Here is a 13907-nt window from a genome sequence, read left to right as displayed (position 1 = left end):
CTCTGGGCCTCAATGCTCTAATCCATACAATCTACGTCACAGGGCGGCCTAGAGGACAAAACAGAATCGGTGAAACAGGAGACGGCGAGACTAGACTCTCGCCCTCTCCACCCCCGAACTACCAACCGCCCAACCTTCCAACCGCCGCCAACTCAATATCGGAAGTGACGCAAACACATTTTACTGCTCCCCGCCAACCGTAACTTTTTCTCTACGTAACTTCCTCCCCTTGCTATCTCTTAAGGCCCAAGACGGAGACGAGATTCACTCGCAGAAATCACGCGAATAGTCTGTCGCCTCGCGAGGCGTTGGGAATATCGCGAGATTTCTTTCACGTCTTCGTCTTCGTCTCCCTCTTCCTCTCTTCCTCTGCCCGCTCTGCTCTTCCCCTCCCCCTCCCCGCCGACGGACAGCCTCCTCCTCTCAGCGCCGGTCGAGTCGTCGCCGTCGCCGCCGCTGAAGAAGAGAGCCCGTAACTGCTTCTGTGTTCATCGTCTGGCCTCGCTGCCTCACCTTTTGCTGCCGCCGCCGCCTCGGCTCCGGCCCCGGCTCCGGCCCCGGCCTTATACAAGGTAAACTCGGGGTAGGCGGTGGCCGGGCGGGAAGAGGCCTACTTAGGCCAACTCAGGGCCGGCCGGAAACTGAGGCCTTGAACAGGAGGCCTTGGCGGCCCGGTCTGAGGTGCAGCGAACGCGGCCCCTAGTCAGCCACTTATCGTTTTGCAAGGCAAGGAAACTAAAGCCTGGCCGACCTGGCCCAAACTCGGACCTTGAGCTCGGGGAGGCCTTGTGATGGTGCTGGTTGTCCAGGGAAACCAGGGTCCGCCAGGCCGGCACTGGGGGCTGAGGAAGCCGGAGGGTGAAGGAGGAGGAGGGCAGCAGAGGACCCAACGGAGGGGAAGAGAAGGGGCAAACTACGACCTAGAGGGAAGGGAGCCTGCGGCCCGAGGCCCCAACCCTCCCCCCCGACCCCCCGGAGGGGAGGAGCCGCTTCTAGTTCGCCTAGCCTGTTGTCTGGTGTCCTGTTGATCCTCTCGAAAGAGTACTTAAGTCTCCCCGTCCCTGTTCTCCATTGGTACCCCGTGATTAAAAGTGAATTAGGCGTGCTTGACGTCCGGAAAATTTAGTATTGGGAAGAGGTCCAGCTTCTGGACCTATGCCTTTTTAGCAATTAATTCGTACCATTTTGTATTCTAGTTATTTATGTGTATCTACCTTTTTAGTGCGAAAGCTTCTAGAGGCTGTAGGGACTGTTTGTTATTTCTTAACTGTATCATTCCCAGCATCTAGGCTTTTTGTTTTGCACATGCCTCTTTGGAACAGCATACTTTTCTACATGTAAAGCCCAGGTTGCTATAGTACAAAGAAGAATGTGATAAATACTCTGATAAAGGCAAAGACTTACGGGAGCTAAGAAGCACAGAGTTCCCGTCCCTTTTTTGGGGAAGGAATGGGATCCTGAAAGACTTTAGGGAAGAGGTGGCATTTTGAATCTAGCCTTGAAGGAATTAGAAGTTGTAGAAGTACTAGGGGAGACAAAATTAATAACAAATCCCCCAAAGATCTGCTGTTAAGCAAATACGAACAAATGTTTAAGATTTTTTTGGGTTTAAGCCCATATCCTTTTGGATATTTTCACTCTGCTTTGGAACCTAATTGTTAATGTAAGCTCAGGGATATAATAAGGCAATTCAGACATTTATTAGAAACTTACCTGTGTTCAAGGCATTGTGCTAGGCTGTAGTACTCTAAATATAAAATCCCAACCACAAGGACTTATTCCTTTTCCTTCTCAGGGGGAAATGTCTGTGTGTGCGTGGGTGTCTATAATATATTTAACAGCAAAACTTAATATATGTCAGACTATATTGGGCAAAGGAGAAATTCAGACAAAGTGCTCAGGCTTTAATTGGCATCAGAAAAGATGTTTCTAAATATTGCCCTAACATGTGCCACATGACCATGCAAGACTTTTAACCTCTTTGATCATCAGTTTTTCCATCTGTGACATGAAATTAGTATCTTGAAATGTGAGGATTCTAACTTCTAGAAAGGATGAAGGTGTAATGCATTCCAGGTATGAGGAATGGCCTATGTAAATGCATTAAAGTGGAAGACAAATGTTTCCTTTTTGAAGTCAGGGAACAACTAGTAGACCAGTTTGGTTGGAATGTAGTATATGGATAAAGAGTCTAATATGAAATAAGATTGGAAAGATAGAGCTAGATTGTGGAGTTTGTATTATATCTTAGAGTTCTCTTAAGAATTTTCAGCAGAGTAGTGATAAGATCAAAGCTGGGCAAATGTTTTAGATGAATGATGTCTTCTTTAGAGTAGAGGTGTTAGGTAAAGATTTTAATACAAACCATAGTCCCTCAGAATTGGAAAGAGAACAAAGTGATGGATCCAGTCTTCTTGTTTTACAGATGAGGGAACAGATTCAGAGGGACTATTTGCCTAATGTTTTGCAGTGATTAACTAGGATCAAAAGCAGTTAGGACTAGAAGTAGGTTGCCCATCTTCTAATCTATTTCTTTTTTTCAGTATTGTCTGAATTTCTTAGATAAATATTTAGCTGGTGTGCAGGGTAACATTGTTCATGTGAATAACTTCCAAATCATTTATTTTTGGCTTTGAAAGCATCTTTTGAATTTAACTAACCTAGGAGTCATTTTTTGTCCTAATAAACAATGAAGTTATTACATTGTGAAGCTGTACCACCAAATTCTGACAACTGGGCTATTTCCCTATTTCACCCTTTTCTCTCTCACACTGAAGAACTCCTAATTTAAAGATGGAGATAATTTCAAAAAGATATTAAGAAATGAAGACTAAGGGACTGAGTAAGATTTTTCAGGTTTGAGTGGCAAAATACTACTTTAAGATAATGTGAAAATTATTTCACAGGAAATATTTTTTAAAAGCTGATTGTGGCTTTTTGTCCAGTATTTCCATTTTCATATTCCTTTCTTTTTTCTTGAAGATGTCTGAAGATCTAGCAAAGCAGCTGGCTAGCTACAAGGCTCAGCTTCAACAAGTTGAGGCAGCATTATCTGGAAATGGAGAAAATGAAGACTTACTAAAATTGAAAAAAGATTTGCAGGTGAGTACAGGAGACACCAGAAAATATTGCTTGAAAAACTGTACTCCTGATTCTAATTTCTGCATAGTTACACTTTTTACTGGAGGCACAGACACATCAAAAGACCGTAATACAAAACAAATTGTTCTTGAAGAATGTTTGCATTAGTTAAGGTTGCTATACAGTTTGATGGAATTGCATAAGTCAAAATGAGGAAATCTTCCAAGAGTTGATAAGTGGTTTAATTCCTATTAGTCATCATTTTTGAAAAAAGGAATCATAAGATCTGACAGTAAAGTTGTGGATTATAAATTTTTAAGAAGGGTCACATTTTTAAAAATTGCAACATTTGGGTTTGTTCTTCAAGAAGTAATATTGAATTAATTAGTGTATACCTAGGAATGAAGTCTAAAAGAATTGTCAGAAAGACTGAACTAATTGGACTTTGAAAACTTTAAAATTAGATTTCTTTTTAAAGAATAAAGAAAGAAATTAATTTAAGATAAACTTTAGTTTTAAACCCTATAGAATAACTTTTTTTTCCCTCTCAAAGCTTCTGCTTTTTTGTTACTTTACTGAAAGTGAATTGTAGCAATGTATCTTTTCAGAGTTTTTTCTGCATAGGAAATGTTACACTTTTGAACTTAGAGTTTACAGTGTACATACATTTGCCATATACAGATTACAAATGCCCTGTTGGCAGTGGGAATTTTTTGAATTGTTACTGAATTGAAGGCCTGGTGTATTTCAAATTGTAGTTCAGATGGCTTTTTGTACACTTTTGTTAAATTCCTAACTGGACTTTGCAAGTAATGCCTTAATGATAAATAAACATAGATTGATTGTATTTCAGTCCATCAAGTTATCACCTATGCCTTATAGGAAGATGTTTTTATAAATTGTATTTCAAGAAAGCTAAGAAAATAGTTTACTGCTTAAGTAGAAGTATACTTACAATTTAAATTGTAGTTATGAATTTTAGCATTCATTTTAAAGAGTAAGCTTATTTAAAAGGGTGAGTTTTCATATTTCAAGAAGTTGTCATCTTTGAGTTTTATATTGTATTTAGAAATATATTTAGACTGAGATTATTTCCTTACTGAATCACATATAAAATTTTAAATAATTAAGCTATAGACTTAGGTTTCTAACTAATGCCATTAACTTCAACCCTCCAGTAAAACCAATTCATGTAAACCCTATAGACTATTTATTGGTAGTATCCTTAACATTGATGTAAAAATTAAACTATTCTAAATATGTCCTAGAATGTGAATTCTTAAAGAATTCATCTGAGATGCTATATTCCTTCATAATAAATTCTAAACATATATAAATGAATTTTTAAAGTTAAAAGTAATCTGTCTTTACAGAAAAAATCTACATAATTTGACTTAATTTATTCAAAAGTCAGATTTGTGCATTTTATTTTGGGAGAGGAAATATTCAGAGCCTGGAGAAGAAAGAAGCAATTCTTCTTCTCTAATTTTCTACCTATCTCTTTTCTGTGATGTATAACATATGGGCATTGGGGCATCTAGGTAGCACAGTAGATAGATTCAAGAGAACCTAGGTTCAGATCTGGTCTGAGAAACTTCCCATTTGTGTGTCCCTGGGCCAAATCACTTAATTCCATTTGCCTAGCCCTTGCCACTCTTCTGTCTTAGAAGTGAACCTAAGATAGAAGGTAACAATTTAAAAAACAAACCAAAAAATAAGAATGTTGAAGATGAAACTGATATACTGACTGACCCAAGTATTTCGCTCCTGAAATCTATTCATTTAAAGTATTATCAATAATTCATAGTTTCCTTTCCCCCAATGTATAATTTTGTCAGAAACAACATTCCTTTTTTATTTTTGAAAATAAGGAAGTTGATAGTATGACATTAAAACCAGTATGTCTAAAATCAGTGCCTACTATTGAGTAATGAATAACCATTTAAAAGGGTCCCTGTGAGACTTTTGAAGAAGATAAAATGTGGTAAGATTGGCTTTAATGTAATGTTTCCTTAAAAGTCCATGCTATGGGATATTGTTGTAGTTAAGAGCCTTCCTTTTAATGGTATCCTTCCTATTCTGCCATGAAAAACACTATAATAGAATCAAGGCCAGGCTGCCTTATGCCAGTGTCATTTGTACTAATTTTAGATACCCAGCAGCCCAACTTTGTAATCTTTATTAGAAGATAAATACTACTACCATTAATTTAAATTACTCAAATAAGAGACTTTTAAGTTAAGTTTTAGGTCCTCATCAGCCATGTTATATAAATTCTTTTCTTCTCAAAATTAGGGCAGTATGATCTTTTCCCTTTTTTCCTGCTTTGTAATATGTAAAAAATGCCACATTACTTCAAAATGCAGGACCATTGTTATGAAACAGTTGTTGAAAGATGAATTTTATCTTTTAAGACAAAAGGTTCTCAGAAATATATGGATTTGTTCCTCTCTGTGAAACAACATTAGAGTTTATATTGCAGCCTTTAGTATTTCATTATGCCCTTAACAGTTGGTCTGAAGAAATCTGTTTAAATTCCGTTCCTCTTCATTGAGTTTTTTGGCCTTCTCATTTTTTACATTTATGTATTCAAGTCATTTCATAGCTTCCACTTTTTTTTTCTTTTATCAAGCTCAACCTGGTTTTTAATTTTCTGCCATCCATCCATTTGATGCTTTGTCACAAGATGCCCTTTTCTACATTTGTTTTAATGTCTTGGCTTTCTTCTTGCCATTGAATTTTCTCTACTTGTCCTTTAAGTGCTGTCTTTTATGGCCAGTAAAATTACTCAGCAGACAGCAAATTAATCTTTTGTAAATCATATTTTGTATTCTCTTCCCTTCAAATAAAGTGGGTATAGTAACTTCTAGATTTGCTGCCCAGTAAGTCTATGGATATTCACAGAAATAGTCTATATATTAAGCTGTTTTGCTAAATAAACTGGTTCTAAAGGAGGCAGGGGTCAAGTCACCTGTCTCATATATTACAGTGGCTCTCTGCATCCCCGAAACGCCTTCCTTCAGTAAGCACAGTGCTTGGGTGCACCCCCTTTGACCTGCTGATATGTATATCACAACTCCTGATGCTTCCTGGAATTGCCGATTACTGTAACTGCTGCCCATCTGTCAATGAAGGAGCAGTTTCAGAACTCAGACTTGGGGGAGGAAAAAGTTAATTAATGGTATGTACCTTCAAGAACTCCCTCATATGTAAAATACTTTCTATTTCTAATACCTTGGTCCACATGCACAATTGGGGAAAATTTTCATAAGTGTGTGTGAAGTAAGGATTCAAATATTGGCAAACTTAAAAAGGCACTAGGTAAATCTTTTTTGGGGGAAAACAACCTTCATGAAGAGTTTTAATCATTTCAGAGCTGTGCTCTGAATTTTTATTTCTCTAACAGTAACAGCTTTTCAGGGCCTCTCTTTATTGAAAATATCTTATCTTTCAAATAACCAAAAGATTATTCTAATATGAGGTCACTATATATGTACTTTATAAATGTGGGACATTTAGATTGAGAATTTACTTTTTTGCTTTTGAGACAGCCCACAAGAGCCTGATAACAGTGTGGTTCATTGATTAGGGGATTAAAAGGTATCACAATCAGGTTTCCTGGGTTCTATTCCTAGTACTTAAGTGACTGGCTATGAAGACTAGGCTAGTTCACTTAACATTCCCCTAAATCAGATACATAACAAATTTTGTAAACTTTACTTTCCACAGAAAGCTATATCATTTAAAAAAGCTATTTGTATAGCTATTTGGCAACAAAGAATTTCATTAGTATAACTACACTGGATTTTTAGCTTTTGTTTTTCTTTTAGTGTAGGCATCTAATTCTTTGCTTTTATGCTTGAGATTTTTACCTTTCCCCAAGGTTTGATGTTACTTTTGTGTAGACTCAAATATGAGTGTCAGGAATAGCCAGGAAGATTTAGAAACTTGAGGTGTGCAAAGTAATGTTTAGGCTTTTTAGCTATTCAGTAAAATCCACTATCAACTATAATAGAAGCCAGGAGAAACTCAGTACTGTTGTAACTTTCCTTATTTCTCACCCGAAGCCCTCAAGATTACATTTAAAATTGTGTTTGCATATGGCATTGGAACAAATTATTAATGTACACCTTTGCTAGAGCCATTTGTGTTCTGATGCTTTATAGTTAAGCAATGTTTTAAAAATTAGAAATTAGGTAAGTTGATGCAGAGTAGTTTTGTTTATCTGGGAAATCCAGCCACTAGTTACAAAAATGCATTTTTCCACAGTATTTTTGTATACTGCAAGTTTATTTAATACCAGTATCTACTCACCTGCAGTAAGCAGAGCAACTATTAACAAATGATGGCCCGTCTGTTACCCAATTGTTATAAAACCCCACCTAATACCTTTTTATGTATCTATGCTAAATTGCATGGCTATTATGGTACTGAAATGCCTTGTTTTGAAAAATGTCATTTGCTTACTTTTCCTGGGCAAGTAGGAGAGATTGCTGATTTTATCTGCTATTGATGTAACTTCATGGATACCCTGGTAAAGATTTAGTATGTGTTGACATATTTTTGATATTAATAAGGCTGCTTCAAAGTGCTCTTTGGCCTTTCTGTTTTTTGGTAGTGGGGGGAGGGGGGTTGAAGAAAGAATGGCTGTCAAGCTCCAATTCAGCCAGTACTATTACCTGGTAACCTCTTTTAAATAGGACAGTCACATTAAAAGATATGCCAATTATGTTTCCCAAGGTTGACCCTGTTTCTGTTCTTTAGAAAACTGATCTGCTAAAACAGCCACTTTTAATTTACTATATGAAATATGCTATTTTTATATAGATTTAAGATTAAACATAGCCCATTCCATTAATAATTGTAGATAATGGGATTTTCAAAGTTCAATGTGCCTTTTGTATTTCTTTTGCTTGAAAATAGTTGACAGTATTAATCAAAAAAGTAATAATGTATTATCACTTTTGCTTTTCCCTTTAGGAAGTTATAGAACTAACCAAAGATCTTCTTTCAACCCAACCTTCGGAAACTCTTGCAAGTTCAGACAGTTTTGCTTCTGCTCAGCCCACTCACTCCTGGAAAGTAGGAGACAAATGTATGGCAGTCTGGAGTGAAGATGGACAGTAAGTGTAGAAACAAACTTCTCTAACTGTAACATGAATTATTACAATACAATGGTAAGAGATTTTCATTCAGTTTGAGCTACCCCACTTGAATCCCTCTCTCTAGCTAATTTTATTCTTAGCAGATAAGCGTAAATGAATGTTTTCAGTTTTATATTTTCTTTCAAGGAGAGGAGTGGTTCATCTTAACTGGGCTACTAAGATAGCCTTAGCCTCTTTTCCCCTGAGATTATAGTTTTAACCATTTAATTTATAGCTATTATTTGAGGGGGACTAGTAGATCATTCCATACTGCTCTAAGATATATTCTATTTGTATGTGCTACTTGGTTATGGAAATTTTATTTTAACTTCCTATATAATAACTGAGAGACTGCAGTATAGATCTTATAAGGTTGAGTACCAAACCTTTACTCACCTGCTTACAGCCATGATATCTTTACAGGTGTTATGAAGCAGAGATTGAGGAGATAGATGAAGAAAATGGAACTGCTGCCATCACATTTGCTGGTTATGGTAATGCTGAAGTCACACCTCTACTCAATTTGAAGCCGGTGGAAGAAGGAAGGAAGGCAAAAGAGGACAGTGGAAATAAGCCCATGTCAAAGTAAGTGACCATGTGATATAAATTTATGACATATGAACTTGGGTTATATTTTTCCCACTTGAGTCCTTTTATTCATCTGCAGATCACATCAGATGCAGATGCATCAGAATGCCTGTGGTTGAGGTAGAAACATTTTTACCTCCTGTTGTCCCGGTGATTGGGCACAGAATCTTTTCAAATTATTATGGATTTGATTTTGCCTGACATTTCCATCAAAAAATAAAGGTTTCTACAAAGTGTTTAATTCTAGGTCACAGATTAACAGAAAGCAAAATGTGTTCATTTGAATACAAGTCACTGTCATTTTGATTCCTACCTATAAATGAGAATTTTTTTATTGAGGGCAGAGATTTTTGTTTGTTTGTTTGTTTTTTGAGAGTTGGGGGAGATGGGATGAGAGCATCTCACAAATGTCTAACATATAGTAGGCATTTATTTAATGTTTGAATTTAATCTTTGACAGGTGAGTGTAATCTAGATTTTACCTGAAGAACTCTAATGCCAAGGGGCTACTCTACTTCATTCTTGTTTAATTTTCTTTTAGACTGCTCTACTTTTTAAGAAGTTACTCCACATGCCAAAATAAGTTCTCTAGGAAAAGAATATTTCAAAATTTAACTGAGAACAAGTTGCTACATCAACAGACTTTTAGAGCATTGTACCTTGGAGCCATTTTAAATAAATCTTGATGAAGTGCATCACAGCCTGTATTACCACATACTTGATTTGTTATTCATCTCAGCATTGTAATAACCATGCTTTATCCTGGGTATGCTCCTGTTCTTAATGCTTATTCCACCCCTTCTTAAGCTATGAGATTCAGGCTATGGTTGTTCCCTTATTCATTACCTTTCTTCCTTCATTTCATGAAAACACTGATATCTAACAATTATAAAAAACGTTGGCATTTTTGACCCTATTCAAAGCCAAAAAAAATTGCATGGTGGTTGTTGGTGACATCTCTAAATTCAAATTTAAATTGATTTATAAATAAATTAAAATTAGTGACTTAAAATTATTAAAGAGATTTGGTTTTTTGGTGATGATTATCTGCTAATATAAATAGAGACATTTTATTGCCTCCTTTTTCTTTATTTATTTTGGAGTTCTTTTGCTAATATTTCTTGCCAGCCTACTACTACTCCACTTCTGTTTGGAAAATGGAGAAGTCTTGGCTGCCAAAAAATTAATACTTTATTGAAGTATAATAGCAAATGATCAAATAAAACATTCCTAATTAGACTCAATAATTATTAAGTAACTGAGATTATATTTGTCCTTGAGGGTTTCTTTAAACACTATTTAGCTAAGGAAAGGCTTTTAAATCTTGCTTTTGATTGGCTTTGATTTTGGTGAATTTATTGGCTTTTATTTATACAGACAGGTGGAGTTTTTTTCCCATAATCACTAATTTCAGAGTTGGCATCTTATCAATCTTATTTATTTTTAAACAGAAAAGAAATGATTGCCCAGCAACGAGAATATAAAAAGAAGAAAGCATTGAAAAAAGCTCAGAGAATAAAAGAACTTGAACAGGAAAGAGAGGATCAGAAGGTGAAATGGCAACAGTTCAACAATAGAGCCTATTCTAAAAATAAAAAAGGCCAGGTGAGTAGGTCCTTTCATTGTACTTTGTTTTGAGAAAAAGTTGTGCAAGATATATAAAAATAATGTTTTTCTTCCTATTTAACTTTAGTAAGATGAACTAGAAAATAAATTCCTCTTGAAAACCTCTGATCTCTCAGGATTACTTTGGGTTAATGCTGAATTTTCTATAGGTGTTACACATCAGTCCCAAGACATTTTCCTTCCCTAAAATGTGAAACTTGAAAAATATGTTTTGCACAGGGGAGATTTGCTTTACTATGCAACATATGATTAAGCAATGCTGTCATTTACTTGTTCTAAGAATCTCTTGTCTTTCCAAGGTTATAATTATGTCTTCATACTAATGCTTAGTTAATATCTTTTACTCATACTTAGAAGTATACATTCTTGGGAAATATTTTACTAGAGTAGATGGAGAAGCATTTATGGTGTAATGAAAGGCAGTGGAATACTAGATTTGGATTCAAGAGGTCTGGATTTATACTCTAGCTATGTGAATGTAAACAAATCAATTTGCCCTGTGAAAAGAGCTTACCCCATTGAAATCAGAGGATCTGGATTCATATCTTGCCCCTGATGCTTTCTACCTGTGTATCTCCAAGAACTCAGTTAACCTCACTGGGACCTCAAGTTTCCTTAGCTGGAAAATGAGGGATTTGGACTTACTTGTCTCTGAATTCCCTTTTAGATTTAGATCTGTGATATTATAAACATTATTTACATGTTGTCAATATGCTTTACCACCCAGTTTCAGTGTCATTTGTAAAATGAGAGCATGATGCTAATGATTACTAAGTTCCCCTCTAACACAGAATCTTTTGAGTATGATGTTTAGAGATAACATTCATATAGGAAGTCAAATATTTCTGAATATCAGTTGCTATTGCTTAATATGTAGTACATATATAACATATGAGTAGAGGGGCTTCTTTATTAAATAGAAGTTGCAATTATCAAAGAGCAGAGCAACTCAGAATTAAACTTTCCTTGACTGGCCTACATTAAACTCGAATAGTCATTATTCTAGTAGGTATGAAATAAAGCTGATTTTAGAACCATAAAATTAGGTATTTGGCCTTGAAGGCTTCTGATGTTCCTTCTTAGTTCTAAACTGAGTTTAAAATTTGAATTTGTCAAAGAAATTGAATAATAACTTTCCTTATGAAGAATGAAGTGTTTATTCTTGTAGCATATTTAATATTTTTGCTTCTTCATGCCTTCTGCCTAGAAACTTATCTTTCCCTAGCTTTAACATTATTGCTTGTTTAGGGTAATTGGTAACATTTTTTTAAAATATATTTTTTTAGCCTAAATGTATGTAGTATTTTAAGTTTAAGAATTAAATGTTACCCAAGGCTAATAAGGAATTTTTTTTTTGTTTCTGTTTTTTATTTCTTTAGGTAAAAAGGAGTATTTTTGCCTCACCTGAGAGTGTAACTGGCAAAGTTGGAGTAGGAACTTGTGGAATTGCTGATAAACCCATGACACAGTATCAAGATACCTCTAAATACAATGTCAGGCATTTAATGCCTCAGTAATCAGAGAAAACTGGTGGATTTCATCTCTGCAGGGCTTTACATTTACCTTTTTATCCTTATATTTTTCTAAAGGTAAATTATTTGTTAGATAGTAAGGAAGAGACTCATTGTCATCATCTGACTTCAAACAATAGAATGAGACTTGAAGAAATTGCATTTGATAACTGCTTTTCAGTTGACTTTCTTCATTACTACCATTTTCCCCAGAATTTATCCTGTAATGCAACTTTTGTAGACAAACGCTGCCTAAATACAGCACTTAGATGAAGTGTTTATCTTCCAGATATCAGACTTTGCCACATACCTAAGAGTTTTATCCTTTCCAAGTCATAACTTGCAAGATGCTTTGAATTTGCCACGTATTCCAGCAGCCTTTGGAGCTTCATGGTAAATCACCATCCTGCTGAGCAGATTTCCAACTTGTTCTAACTTCAGTTTATACCCAAATTGTTGTCATCAAATTATGCCTATATACAGGTCCATTTGTGGATGGCAAAGTTTGTTGTGAAGTTTTTCTCCCCAGTAACTTCTTGAGTCTCTAGCCTTTTTCTGGAATGACTTCAATCCTCTTACACTTTTCATTGAGACTTTATTTTGTGTGAGAAACCATGTTGAAGACCAGCTACCTTTTATAAGTTTTGTACCTGTTTGTTTTTCTCCTCCGTTGACTTTTGCTTCTGGTAGTGGTGCCACCTTTGGATGTGTAATGTTTATATGAGAAAAAAAAAAGCTAATGTATAGCCCTGTATACAATGTAGATATTATTTTTGTAAAGACTAAGGCTGAATTAATGAACAAGAGTACTCTGAATGTTTTCACCATTAAATTCTACTGTATTTCTTGTACATTAATCTGACCATAATTTCCTTGTATATTATGTTCATGTAGCTGAGTTTGTAATTTTTGTTAACTAGATCAGGTTGTCAGCATTCATTGATGCAAGTGACCATCACAATTACCTGAGTTGCATTCAGTTCAAGCTAATATATGCAACTGATAGTTTAGAATGACATGCATAGAAAAAGGTACTTCCTATTAATGGAAGATGGTGATTTTTATGACAAATGTGTTAATTTCAGTTTTGTATGTTTAACTTTTATTAAATAAAGTGTTTTTAAAATCTCTAGCATGTGTGTAGAAAAGAAGTAGTCATGGGCTCATACTCATTCTAGTAATTAAGACAATTTAAAAAAATTTAGCTACAGAGAATTTGATGACGTGGGGATAGTAATTTTTTTTTTTTATAGCAAAAATAGAAATCCCCCTTTAAAATTCTCTTAGGGAGAAACAGTGGGGTTTTAGAGGGAGAGACCATGCTTTTTGAGAAGAAAGGACATGATTTAATGAAGTTTTGTTGGGGATTCATAGGGCAACAGAAGAATAGGAGGGAAAATGGCAAGAGTATATTTAAATTTTATAAACCTTGTACTATTGACAGATGGCAACTACTCCCCTGAATGAGTCAAAAGATAGAACTTCTCTCCTACTACCAACCCTAGGAGAGAGAACTGTTTATATTACCATGGGCAAGTCATGCAGAACAGATGGACTAGAAAGTTGAGATGGAAAATTCCAAATATGCTTTAAGCAGAGAAGGCACAAACCAGGCTAGAGAAGGGATGAATTAGCAAGAAAGCCTTTATTTTCCAAACAAACTACTGTAGCTGCTATTTTTTATCTTTCCTTTTTGCCATGTAAATAATGGTATATGATTATGACTAAATCCTTTTTAAAACCATAGGATTTAAGGGAAACTTGTACAGTTTTGCCTAATCAAAATGGTTTTTAAGTAGTATATTTACTTTGGAAGTAGCTTATCCCAGTGTGTTTCTATAGCTGTATTATTTCAGTTGAAGGTTCCAAAGACTCCTGGGATCCTTTCATGGTTTTTCCTATCATTCTGAATCCTCCTTTCTTCCTCTGTACACCTTATGAAAGAAGTTTTGGTCAA

The 13907-nt window shown here is 35.5% G+C and overlaps 1 protein-coding gene across 2 annotated transcripts; it reads left to right on the top strand.

The window, feature by feature from the left end:
* Window positions 1–384: 384 nt before the first annotated feature.
* Window positions 385–13061, top strand: SMNDC1 (survival motor neuron domain containing 1). 2 transcript variants are annotated; one of them, XM_044662569.1, is made up of 6 exons: window positions 385–572; window positions 2983–3102; window positions 8062–8204; window positions 8649–8810; window positions 10265–10418; window positions 11819–13061. In XM_044662569.1, the coding sequence occupies exons 2-6, from the start codon at window positions 2983–2985 to the stop codon at window positions 11954–11956; spliced, it is 717 nt and encodes a 238-aa protein (XP_044518504.1). In that variant the 5' UTR covers window positions 385–572; the 3' UTR covers window positions 11957–13061. The 2 variants fall into 2 exon arrangements, with proteins under 2 accessions (XP_044518504.1, XP_044518505.1); XM_044662570.1 differs by lacking the exon at window positions 385–572 and adding an exon at window positions 6071–6262 and having other exon boundaries at window positions 3023–3102; window positions 11819–13060.
* Window positions 13062–13907: the final 846 nt, after the last annotated feature.

Source organism: Gracilinanus agilis, chromosome 2 (genome assembly GCF_016433145.1).
Source record: "Gracilinanus agilis isolate LMUSP501 chromosome 2, AgileGrace, whole genome shotgun sequence".
NCBI classification, from domain to species: Eukaryota; Metazoa; Chordata; class Mammalia; order Didelphimorphia; family Didelphidae; genus Gracilinanus; species Gracilinanus agilis.
The sequence above is the reverse complement of the archived record's forward strand: the minus strand, read 5'-3'. Positions and strand labels throughout refer to the sequence as shown.